Source organism: Pongo pygmaeus, chromosome 15 (genome assembly GCF_028885625.2).
Source record: "Pongo pygmaeus isolate AG05252 chromosome 15, NHGRI_mPonPyg2-v2.0_pri, whole genome shotgun sequence".
NCBI classification, from domain to species: Eukaryota; Metazoa; Chordata; class Mammalia; order Primates; family Hominidae; genus Pongo; species Pongo pygmaeus.
In genome coordinates, this window is record NC_072388.2 from 87,901,507 (window position 1) to 87,914,992 (window position 13,486).

The window sequence follows — 13,486 nt, forward strand, 5'->3', positions numbered from 1 at the left end:
TAATCAGTAAATTGGTTTTAGCATCGCAGCCTGCACTGTGTGTGCCTTTAGGGTTTTTGTTACATACATCATGTTTGGCCCTGCCTGGAGGGATTCCATTCCTTTTATGTTCTCTTCTTTTTATTTATCTTTCATTGTTGAAGATATCTTTTAAATATTGTCTATTTTAGGATGAATATGTTGAACTGCTTATTGTTCATTGTTTGTTTAAAATGATTTATCCTTGCCAGATTTCTTCATTGGTAGTTTCAGTTTTTCCTGAGGTATTTTGTTTATTCATTTGAAAGACAGGTCTTAATTTTAGCCGTTCTTTGTTGAAAGGCATTTGCAATTAAAAACCTTACCCTGGAAATGTTATTCTAGGGGTCTTCAAACTTTACTGTGTATGAAATTACCTTGGGAGTGGATGGGAAGTATGACCCATCCTCCTCCTCTGAATCAGAAGTCCTGGAAGGTGGGACTCAGGCATCTGGATTTTTAGCAAGCCCACTAGGTGATTGATTCTGTTGCAGAACAAAATTTGAAAACTACTGCAGCATTCATTTTCTGCAGTTATTTAATTTTATTTTAATCCCAGAACTTTGGGATGCAGAGGTGGGCAGATCACCTGAGGTCTGGAGTTCAAGAGCAGCCTGACCAATATGGAGAAACCTTGTCTCTACTAAAAATACAAAATTAGCCTGGCTTGATGTCGCATGCCTGTAATACTAGCTACTCGGGAGGCTGAGGCGGGAGAATTGCTTGAAACGTGGAGGCGGAGGTTGCGGTGAGCCAAGATCGTGCCATTGCACTCCAGTCTGGGCAACAAGAGTGAAACTCCATCTCAAAAATAAAAATTTTAATAATAATGATAATAATTTAAAAATGTAATTATAGATTTTGTGTCTACATTTTTTGATTTGGATAAAAAATAACCACTGTAAAAATCACTCGATACCAAATTTATTATATACTTGAAGTGGCATTTATATAGTTGAAAACGTAATTTTAAGTCTACATTAATAAAATCTATTCTAGAACTAGTAAAATTTGAACAAATCTGATAAAGGAATAAAGAAACAAAATAGAGTCAATGTGTGTTCATATATATGAAAATTTAAGATGTGATAAAGATGGCCTATTAAGCCAATTGCATTACTTGGTTATTTAATAAATAGTTTAAAAATACAGCTGGATGAGTAATGATTTATTCTATTAATTACTGCCAGATTTAAAACTTTAAAAATTTAAAACTTCAAAAAATAAAACATTGAAAGTTCCAGAAGAAAACACAGATGAATTATTTGTATAAATTGGAATGAGGAAGATTTTTCTAATCATGACACAAAGTCAGAAAGCCATAATAGCGAAGATTGATAAATTTGAGAATGTAAAAGTTAAACTTTCTAAATGTCAAAAATGAAAAATAGAAACCAAACCCCTATACAACAAAACAAAAGATAAAAATATCAAACAGGGAAAATAGTTGGCATACCTGGGACAGACAAAAGACTGCTTTTGATTTCCTCAAACCAAACATTGCTTAAAAATTGCTGAAAATGGGAGATTTAAACACACACACACACACACACACATACACACACACACACACATTCTCATCTATTTAGTCAAGAATGTAAACATGGAAACGAGGTATTTCCATGTCATGGTGTGGCTTTTCCTTAGGCTGTTGTTTCCTTTCAGCCTACACAGTGGCCATTGACCCTCTCCATGAAAGTAAAATCACCACAGAGATGAGACAACAACCAAGTTCTAGCTGCATTGACTATACCACCCCCCTTTTGTACTTAGGGCTTGGTGACACCTATTTGGAAGAACTTAATTAAGCCATCTATACTTTTCCTCTGAAGAGAATGTTTATAAACACTGAGCCTTCTGGTGTTTTTGAACTATGGTCAAGATCAACACAGGTTCTTTTCATCTGGAATAGAACACAGTCAGTGCCCAGGGATTCTTGAGCCACACCTCAGCCTCCAGCTCTCCTGTGTCCAGGAGGGCAGTGTTCCACCCAAGACTCTCATACACACAATCGTGGAGGGACAAAAGATAGGATAAGATAGAAGAACAGACAAAAAATATGAATTGGCAGTTCACAGAAAGAGAAATATACATAATATCTGATGTGTTAAATGCCTAACCTCTGTCATAATTAAAGATATAAAAAACTAAAACAACAGTGATAAGCCATTTTTCACTCAATCAGATCAGCAAAGATGAAGAAGTTCTATGTTATCTAGTGTTGCCAAGGGTGTAGAGAAACAAGCTCCATGTATGAACATTTGGAAGTTGTTTGCAATTATTGATGATATTTTAAAATGTGCATGCTCTTTGACTTGGCCATATTACTTCTAGGAATTTTCCTTAAGAATATTTTCATACAAGTGCACAAAGATCTGTACAAAGATGTCTTTATAGTATCTATTTTGGTTAAAAAAAAAAAAGGAAACATATGCTTGAACAAAAAGGGACTGGTTTAATAAGTTATGGTCTATGTATTGATGGAACACTATGCAGAAGTATTATTTAAAAATATGATGTAAAGCTTTTGGTTTTGATATGGAAAGAGTCAAGACACTGAGAGTGAAAAAACAAACCGTATATTAGAATGTATAGAGTGATTCTGTTTATGGTTAAAATATGCACACCCATATGTATGCTTATGTATGAACAAAATTTCCTGAACAATACTCAAGAAACTATTAACAGAGCCTCTGCCTACTGGAATTTGGGGACGGGGCATTTACTTTTAATTTTGTACCCTTTTGTAAGGTTTACATTTATTTAGCATAAGCACGTATTTTATAAGTTTATAAAACTTAATTGAAAAACTACATATGAGGTTGTCAGTACAATAGGTGTTTCAGTCTAAAATTCCTCAAGATTACATAAATTAATTTCTGTGTCCATTGATTAAGTATACAAGTATTCAAAAGTAATTTTATAGAACCCAAAGTCTTGAACCAACTGGATTATTGAGGCTTGAGCCTTCTTTGCATTGGGTATTGCCACCTTTGGAAGCTGTAACACTGAAGCCTAGCACTGTGGGATGCTGTTGGCTTTGAAAAAGAATTTCAAATATAAAGCACATGAAGAAATATATATAAAGCATAGATTTGGGTCAACTGGTGAATGTTTTGTTAGGGTTTTACAGGACTGATAAGTTACATCCCTGTTCCTCCATGTTGAGAACCAACTGAGAGAGAGATACAAGATTTAGACAAATGGAGGTCAAACCATTAGCTTGATTACAGATAAAAGCAGAAGTGGAGCTTTTGGCTTTAGACCTATGCTCAAAAGTACTTAACAACCTTCTCTCTCTGGGTTAAACAGACTAATCTACCCTGTCACAAACATAGTTGTACAACCTACAGACTTTCTCCACTCAGAAGTGCTTATTATTTTTCATAAAAATGTTATGTATGTGAACATGTAATAGGTTTATTGTGTGTTATTTAGAATGAATTAATAAGTAAATGTTTAAAGATAGCTCAGTTGCAATTTCTAATATTAATCTATATAACTTACATAAACAAAACTTCTTCTCAGCAATTTTTAACAGTTTAAAAGGAATCTTAGACCAAAACATTTGAGAACCTCTGTTCTAATGGAAACATGAGAAGCTAAGAACATTTTTTAGAGTTGTTTAATTCTTGTTTATTAATTTTTCAGTTTCTAGAACACTAAATTTTGTGCTAAGAAATGGCACATATGATCTTGCTCTAAAGGAATTTACCATATTTCGTGGACTCTAAAAAACACATTTTTTTCACATTTTAACATCTCTGAACTTGAGATACATCTTAAAATGGATAGCATCTTTTTATGGCCAAGTGGCAGTTGCTATGTAGTTGTCATAGTCTGCTTATATGGAAACTTGGGTAATTACTCTTGGAGCATGGTGAACCTGGTAATTATTACGGGTTGTTGCCTGAAAGCTTTTGTTGACACCTGCTGGTAAGATCAAGAAAATCAAGAAAACACAGGTATCAGCACAGCAGAATGACTGTCCATAGGTTGGAAGAAAATCTTGGAGACAATAGTGGAGCACTTTTAAGAAATATTAAAAGTGGATTTTAAACGTTCTTACCGCAAAGTATGCAAAAGAGTGATCTGTGATGCAATCTGTGTATGAGTATGTCTAAATATCAGTGAGGATCAAATAAAAATTCTGTTTAAAAAAAGCACTGCATGGTGCTTCTTACAATCAATAGAGTCTCTTATATTTGATATGATTAAAATTTAATGAAAAGTATGAGTCCTTCTCTAATGAGAACGAGTTCACATAATAAACACCATGTAAGTTGAGAGGTAGAAGACAGCTGTGTGAAGTGAAGGCATTAGGGAAATCTTCATGAAGGATGTGGAGCCTGAACAGGGCCTTGAAGGTGCACTTGAGAAATATAACATTCATTGATAACATTAGATGCATACATTTATGATTATCAGTATTTTAGAAAGAATATATAATAACTATAGAAGGTTTATTTAGTTTTTCATTTTGTATGTATTTCTAAGCTTGGTCTTGGTTGCTGTCTTTTCTTTCCTGGACTCTTGATTTTCCTGCTACCACTCTTTCCTATTTTGGTATGTCTAGCATGCAGCAGTCAAGTTATTCTTTCAAAATGCAAATATGATTGTTATTCCTCTCCTAATGGATTTCTCTCAACTAGAAAAAAAAATCTGAAGCTCTCACCATGGCTTACAAAGGCCCTGGCTGCCTCTCATCTCCTTTTGTGCCACTTTCCCTCTTCCCAGCCTCATTTACCTTGGTGTGGTTCTTCATATGTGACAAGCACGTTACCCTCTCAGGCTCATACATTTGCTCTTCCCTCTGTCCAGAGTGAGCTTCCCCCAGATATGCTTAGGGCTTGATCCTTCACTTCACTCAGGTCTTTTCAAATAGCACCTCCTCCAAAGTGGCCCCTTCCGCCACCCCTTCTGAAGCACACTCTCCCTGCTCTCTCTCTCCTGCTCTGTTTTTCTTCACAGCACTTAACCTTCTCTTATATTACATATTTGTTTGCCTTTCATACCAGATGTCACCTCCCTGAGGACAGTGACTTTCTCTTTTTGTTCATATTGTATCCCCAGGGTCTAGAATGGAGTCTGGCACATGGTAGCCTCTCAATAAATACTTACTGAATGAATGGACTTAAATCAGTCAGAAAAAAATAATTTCTTCTCCAATATTAATAAAATATTGCTCTTCTCTGTTGATGGAGAATAGGAAATGAACAATATGTCATCAGCAGCCGAATACTACAAAGAAGTTTTGAAACAAGACAATACTCATGTGGAAGCCATCGCATGCATTGGAAGCAACCACTTCTATTCTGATCAGCCAGAAATAGCTCTCCGATTTTACAGGTGCACTTCACATCCAATTCGTAGAGCCACTTTCCTGTGAAATATTGATAAAATAATAAGAAAGATGGAATGAAAGTATAGAGAAATAAGGTATAGGCCATGTCTTTATGAAACTAAAATTTCAACACCGAGGTGTATAATGAGCATTGAAGTGACATCCAATAATTTGGAAACATGCAGATGTCTGGCATCTTGCAGAAACACACTGGACAACTGACTGAGTTTTAAACCTTATTGTCATTGTATGTGTTAGCCATTTTGTCATCAACCAATAAGTTTAATAGTTACTTAAAACTTCTCATCATCATTGCCTCCGTTAATACCATTAAACATAAAGACACTGAAATTGAAAGGTGAAAAGATTTGCAAAGAGCATTTGGCCCCATGTTCTGAACCTTGATGAGGACCTGAAACAGAATCACCTGTTTTGTGCAGCATTGTCAGTTCTTGTCCCAATATTTTTTCAGTCTAAATAAATTATATTCACTGATTCTCTTTTAAGTACTTATTTCATCCTACATATGACTTCTGAAATTAATTTTTAAATTATGATTTCCTCTTTAGCCCTTGGGTAATATAGGAAGAGATGACTGGCAGCTGACAAGGGTTCTTTCCAAATATGTGTTGGGGCATAAAATGTAATAATAAGAACACTATTCTGTGCACCTGCAGCTGACTCTACTCCCCAACCCCCAAAGTGGGTCATGGGTTTCTCACGGCAGCTGGGCTGGATTTTCATTTGCTTATATGAACTCGCTTGTCCTTTGTCCCATGGGATTAATTATGCATAGAAGCAAATGGGGCTCTTGAGCTGCAGTGTGAAAGCTAAGTGGATAATGTAAGGATCCACTGATGGTCTTGTCTTCCTCAGTGGAAGCTCACTGGAGTTCAGTAGACACAGCTGAAGCACAAAGTACAGAGAGCCAAAAATGGGATCCAACTGAGCTGAAAACGTAGAGGTTAATGCTAAACGCAGTCCTCAAATTAGATTAGGTTTTAGGAATTTACCCTATGGGCAGCAAAACTTTATAAAGCTGAAGTGCATGGGCTTTACTTTTTGTGACTATTTCTTATTTTGGTTCTCTAACAAAGCATTTGGGGAGAAAACTTAGATCAGTTGTTTGTCTTTGTCTCTAGACACACTCCCCATGACTAGTACCATTATAAAAGAGAGGTGTTTGTATTTGCTTTAAACATTTTTTCATTTACTATAACACATATTTATATTCTTAAGGAGTATCAAAAATCACAAGATGAATTCATTTTTAACTATGTAAAATATATATATATGTCTTAAAACTTACAAAGTTGGTCTGACACCAAAATTTGTGTGTTCTTTTTTGAAAAGGCGGCTGCTGCAGATGGGCATTTATAACGGCCAGCTTTTTAACAATCTGGGGCTGTGTTGCTTCTATGCCCAGCAGTATGATATGACTCTGACCTCATTTGAACGTGCCCTTTCTTTGGCTGAAAATGAAGAAGAGGCAGCTGATGTCTGGTACAACTTGGGACATGTAGCTGTGGTATGTTGTCTTACTGATATAATTTCTGTTATAGAAAGTTGGTTTGAGCCAGACACAGTGGCTCATGCCTATAATTCCAGCATTTTGGGAGGCTGAAGCAGGAGGATTGCTTGAGCCCAGGAGTTTGAGACAACCCTGTGCAACATAGTGGGACTCTGTCTCTACAAAAAATTTAAAAATTAGCTGGGTGTGGTAGTGTACACCTGTAGTCCCAGCTACTCTGAGGGCTGAGGCAGGAAGATCACTTGGGCCTAGAAGGTCAAGGCTGCAGTGAGCTGTGATCGTAGCACTGCAATCCAGCCTGGGTGACAAAGTGTGAGACCCTGTCTCAAAACAAACAAAAAAGTTAGTTTGAAGAAATTTTCAGGAATTTTCCTAAATTCAGGTTTGGCTGTAGTCTTACGGGGCAATTTAGAAGTTTCTAGGAGTCATTGTGGCTCATTTTATATTCTCAGGTTAAATCCACTTATGTAGAATTCACGTTGACTTCTATAATTGTATGGTACTTGATGCTTTTTGTCTGGTAGCAGAAGAGATACCTCAGAGGAAAGAAGGGAGGAGGAAGTAAATGGACCCATGGGTGTGAACATGGGCTTTCTTTTGTAGGGAATAGGAGATACAAATTTGGCCCATCAGTGCTTCAGGCTGGCTCTGGTCAACAACAACCACCACGCCGAGGCCTACAACAACCTGGCTGTGCTGGAGATGCGGAAGGGCCACGTTGAACAGGTCAGTGAACTGGCAGCGGCACGCTGGGCCATCTGCTTTCTTCAGAGAAAAGTTGTCGTGTGGTAGCGTTACAGCATATGTTATTTTAAAATGAGCTCTAGAATCTGACAGGCGTGGATTTGAATCCCAGCTCTGTTGTCTATTAGCTGTGTGACCTTGGGACAAGTTACTTAACCATTCTGAGTCCAAAATAGAACGTTTGATTTTATTAGGACAAATCTGAGCCTCCCCAGTCTACCCTATCTTAGTGAAATGTTCTACCAGTCACCATCCCCTGTCTACTACATAACTGCTCAAGTCAAAATCCTTTGAGCCACCCCTGAAACCTCTCTTTTTTTTATTGCTTCCCCCTGCCACACCTGCGCCCACATCATATTCAGCAAGCCCTGTCATTCTGACCTCAGAGTCCCATCACATTCTGAGCCTGGCCACCTTTCTGCATTCCCACGACCCTTCTTCAGACTGTTCTCATCTCTTGCATGGACTACTATGAGAGCCTCCTAGCTGGTCTTTTTGTTTCCACTGACATCAGCAAGGAAGTGCACTCTATGACACACTCTTCTCAGAACAACCTGAGAGATTTTTTTTTAAATGAAGACTGTTTAATACTATTTTGTTTAAAATCCTCTAGTGCCTTCTCCTTCAACTTGAAATAAAATCTGGACTTGAAACCATGACCGTGGCCTATGAGGCCCCACGTGACCTGGCCTCTGGCTCCCTCTCAGACCACATCTTTTGCCACTCCTTCTTTCCCACTGACTTGCAGACACATCGCTGCCTTGCTGCTCTGCAGACAGACAGTGCTCTGTCTTCCTTTAGGGCCTTTGGAGTGTTCTTCCTTCAGATCTTGCAATGACAAATTTCTTTCTTGTCATTCAGGTCTTAGATTAAATGCCACCTCCTTAGAAAGGTCATCTCCCCCATCAATCTAAAAGAGCCCTTGGGTGTTATCACATCTCTTACTTTTTTACTTCACAGTATTTACCACTTTATCAGATATTTTCATATTTATGTGTAGGATGTAGAATGTCAGCTGCATGAAAAGAGTGACCATATCTGTCGTGTAACTGTTATATTCCTGGCATCAGAAACAGTACCTGCCATGTGGTAGATGCTCAGTCAGTATTTGTGGAACGAATGGATGATACATAAAATAGAGTGTAACAGTAGTGATTTGAAGGGATTGTTTGATCATGCACTTGGCATAGTAGAAGCATAGGATGGAGCACTTGGTAGATGCTTAATAAATTGTATTATTATAATGATATATGTAAAACAAAAAGTTTAAAATTCTAAATATGTTCATACAATGTTAGTGGCAATCAAGGGCAAATATTATTACATTCCCCACTTTGGAGATAAAGAAACGGAGGCTTGAGGAGGGTGAGTAACTTTACCAGAGGTCACAGACATGGCGAACAGCATGCCAGTACAGTAGCCTGGTCTTCTAAGCACAATGATAAACTTTTAACAACAACGAGGAAAGAAAGGTCATTGGATGAATTTATTGCATAAATTCTCCCAAAGTAAGGAAGATGGATTTGTAGTTTACAGACTGTTCTAAAATGGACACTTGTTTTGTCAGGAACTTTGCCTGTATTCATATGATGAAACAAGTGATTTTTGTGATTTTTCTCTGTTCCCATGTTGGTGATTTTCTTTTCCTCTTACTTACTGTAGTTTCTCTAGCATGCAATTGACTTGAAATGTTTTGGTGAAAGATTTCATAATATGAACTTCATTTTATTAAAAATTATATCTTTCATTCTATATTAGCTGATATCATTTTGTTTTCCATTAAAAAAGGTATACAAATTTGTCTTCAGGGTCATGGATAGAAGTTTTAGATGTAGCTACAAGTTGAGGGGTTGTTAGCAGCTTGTAATGTTGAATTTGTGGTCTTAATGATGTATAAGCATCTCATGCTACTCACTGGTCTCTGCATTGTATGATCCTATGATCGCAAAAAAATCATGTGAATGTTATATTTTGAGTGTCTTAGAGAACAGAAAGCTTGTCATATTCAATTGCTGTCTCACTAACAAAACTAATCAGCACTATATTAAATACTTGCTCACTGTCATCCAGCACAGAATTTTGGGCTTTGAAATTTACAGTGGTTTTTTTGGTTGTTATTACATTAAAGAACAGGTAATTAGAGCCTGCTTAATCAATCAACAGAAGTAAAAACTAGATTAAGAAGAAAGTTGTAGTATTGCGAAGATTGTATTTCAAATTGTATGTCATATTGAAATATAAACTTTAAGAGAACATTGGTTCTCAGATAACTTTAAATGTACTCTGAATTTTCAGTTCTCTTATTTTCTGTGTCTTATAAAGCATTTATGATTAACAGAATTTTGGCAAGGTATCGGTAGTTAATTGTATTTCATGAAGTCATTGTATTTCATGAGGAATGTTGTCTGTATTTATCACAGGCTCATGTTATTTAAGTCCTGTCATAGGTAAAGAATTCTTTTACCAAAAAAAAAAATCACAAATATAGTGCTGATGTATGTTCATACGCCTCTGGTTTTTCTTTTCTTTATTTTTATACACAGGCACGGGCACTATTAGAAACTGCATCATCATTAGCACCCCATATGTATGAACCGCATTTTAATTTTGCAACAATCTCTGATAAGGTATTCTCTTTCTTTATTAATTTATCATCTGATCTGTTCTTTTTTTTTCTTTGTTTTAAAAAAAGTACAAATAAATGAGGAAATTCTAACCTCATCTTCCTGAAAGAAATGACTTTTTAAAACTCTTAATTACTGTATTTATTTATACATCTTTACTTCAAGGGACAGTTTTTAAAACTTTTAATTTATTGCTGAATATTGATTAAACTCCATTGTAGATTATAGAATTATTTTATGTTTTGAAATATGGCATTTAGTCATCGAAGAAATACTCACTTAATAACTCCTGGTTTGGGAAGTATTTAGTTATTGGCTTTTACAGCAACAAAATCCTGTGCATTATTTATAGATCATATTGCCACCAAGTTTCTGGTACAATTGCTGTAAAATTAATGATATTCCATTGTGAAAACTATCTTAGCTATGAAGAATATGGGGGAAATAAAACTTAATACTGTGTTGCAAGTCAGTTAGTATCCAAAAGCTAAAAGGAACCACGTGCCATTTTTAACAATAAGAAAACAAGCAAAAGACATCTAATAACTAGCTTGTACTTGGAAGGTGAGTCTGTTTTGAGAATAAGGAAATGGCTAAAAATATTTGTGATATAAATTAGGGTCTTGATAGAGCGTAAGATATTTATAAAGATGTTATTCTTCATAGCATAAATATGAAGTCATCTACACTGTCATTTCTGTATCGAAAATAAAATAAACTGTCATTCATGAGTTGTAATTATTGAGCACCTGTAAGTACCAGCCACTATTCTAGGTGCTTTAGATACTTTCTCTAATTCTCCCAACTACCCCGCCTTCCTCACTCATTTTTTTCATGACTGATGTTCTGTTTATTGAGCCTTTGCTGTATACCAGGCCCTGTTTTTGGCACAGAGGATGTAATGATGAGTAAAAGACAAAAACCTGTACCTCAAGCAGCTTAATTTCTAATGGAACCCAAGGCTTAAAGAGGTTCCATTTCTGCATCCCTTGGCAGTGGCAGATTTCAGATTCACACCCAGATCCCAATGGTGTCCATGTGTTTCCCACTGTACTGTGCTACTGCTTAGTTAGTTAAACCCCCAAGAGGGCTGGCTTACTCGGGAATAGCATCACATTTTAATAATATATAATTCAAATGAGATATCTTCTTTAAGCAAAAGGCTATACTTCCATAACAGAAAGCAGTATATTAAAAAGAAGTGCTATGATTTAAAAAAGGAAACTTAATTTCTGTTTTAATACATATATATTGTTACCAGAAATCTACCAGAATTTATCTAGATTTTTTGAGTGTATACACGAAAAAGGCTCTTCCTTTTTGGAACGTATCCATGAATCAAGATATACTCAGACTATAATTAATAATTTATTATATATCCCAAAATAGCTAGAAGATTTGAAATATTCCCAACACAAAGAAATTATAAATGTTTGATGTGACGGATACCCCAGTTACCCTGATTTGATCATTATACCTTGTATGCTTGTATCAAAATATTGCATGTACCTCATAAATATAAGTTATTATGTATCAATAAAAAGGATACGTTCAGACAGTATGTGTGTTTTTCTTTGGGAATTAATATAAAGTTCATTGAAAATCAGAGACATCCTTTGTAAACTTTTAAAACCAGATATTTTCCCAACATTATTGTGCCAGCACCACTTAAAACCTCTCAAAACATGTTATTATGCCTTAAATACAGGAGTTTTTGCTTAAATTTTCTGTCTAAAAGGTAACAACTCTAATCAAAATATATTTTTCTTTGTGGTACCTTACAGGTAGTTTTCTTTAAGTTTTCTGAGCTATCTAGAGCTGGCTATTTCAGCATGTAAATGTCATTTTACGTTTATAATATTATCATCAGTGACAGGAAAAGAAAACATAGGTTTCTAAATTCATTACCAGACAGCTGTAAATTATTTATATAATTGGTTATTTTATCTTTCTCACATATTTTTCAAGATTGAATTATAATCTAGAATTCTAAAATCAAAGTAGCATAGTTAAGCAATTTGCCTTTAAGAACCCTTTGAGTTATGATGTTAGTTGTGGGTTTGTTAAAATAAAGAACTCTTTGAATTTCTACAGCATGCAGATACTGTGTCTTATTTTCTTTTTTACTTCCTTACTCATTTTTTTCTGATCTCATTCTATGGCCTTATTCTTGTATTTTTTGCAGATTGGAGATCTGCAGAGAAGCTATGTTGCTGTGCAGAAGTCTGAAGCAGCATTTCCAGACCATGTGGACACACAACATTTAATTAAACAATTAAGGCAGCATTTTGCTATGCTCTGATTGTTCCTTAGACCACATATGTTCGTATGAAGTGGCATTATGCAAGAGGAAAAAAGTACTATGTCTGTGTATGTATGTATATAGTGTAATATGTATATTTTAACAAACTTGTCCTTGATATTAGTGAAGGTGACACATAAGGGTGACACAGAATGTATAATGCAAATTTCATAGTAATAGTAACTTTATAAAATAATATTATAAAATACAGGATTTAAACCTTTCTAAATAGATCTTGAAACTTTCTCCCACATTATATAGTAGATGTTTGTTTATAATGTTTACAAAACATTTTGGTGAATTTCCTCAATGTTTTATAAATGTACATTTTTTAAGTCCTTAAGCTGACTATTAGCCATCATGTAGCTTAAGGAGTCTGAAATCTGCCATTAAAAGTGCACCTTTAAGCCAGGTGTGGTGGCATGTGCCTATAGTCCCAGCTACTTGGGAGGTGGAGGTGGGAGGATTGTAAACAGAGACTTTCCTTAAGACTTTAAAAATGTATTTAAAACTATTTTTTATTAAATACTTTGTGATTTCCTATTAAGCTTTAAAATAAATCAGTGTGTAAAACACCATCATTTCATTATTTTTTATGAGTTTTTATTTTAGTCATCTCAGGTGAAACACGTTTTACAGAAGTCCAGTAATTTTAGAAATCATCATTATTTTAATTTTATTTCAAATGATGTACCACCAATTCTATTTTTTCCTAAAAAGTGATTTATGGGATGTCACATTATTAATATAAGAATATTCAGATTAGAAATAGAGTCACAGGCCAGGAGTCCCACTTCTGGTCAGCCACAGCACGGAAGTCAGCAATTTTCCAGTGCCATGCATGGCATAGCAGCCTTAGAAAGGCTCTTGAACTTTTCTCTGCCTTATTTAGTGAAACTCTCATTAAAGTGTTCACATAAGGA

At 35.5% G+C, this 13,486-nt stretch overlaps 1 protein-coding gene across 4 annotated transcripts in view; it reads left to right on the forward strand.

Moving 5' to 3' along the window:
* Positions 1-13,141, forward strand: part of TTC8 (tetratricopeptide repeat domain 8) — a 61,174-nt gene extending 48,033 nt beyond the window's left edge. For all 4 annotated transcript variants that reach the window (XM_054447784.2, XM_054447778.2, XM_054447780.2 and 1 more), the window contains 5 exons: positions 5,228-5,367; positions 6,716-6,890; positions 7,497-7,619; positions 10,181-10,264; positions 12,447-13,141. In XM_054447784.2, coding sequence (XP_054303759.1) covers positions 5,228-5,367; positions 6,716-6,890; positions 7,497-7,619; positions 10,181-10,264; positions 12,447-12,563 — 639 coding nt within the window. In that variant the 3' untranslated portion in view covers positions 12,564-13,141. The remainder of the gene's footprint in view (positions 1-5,227; positions 5,368-6,715; positions 6,891-7,496; positions 7,620-10,180; positions 10,265-12,446) is intronic.
* The last annotated feature ends 345 nt before the right edge of the window (positions 13,142-13,486 follow it).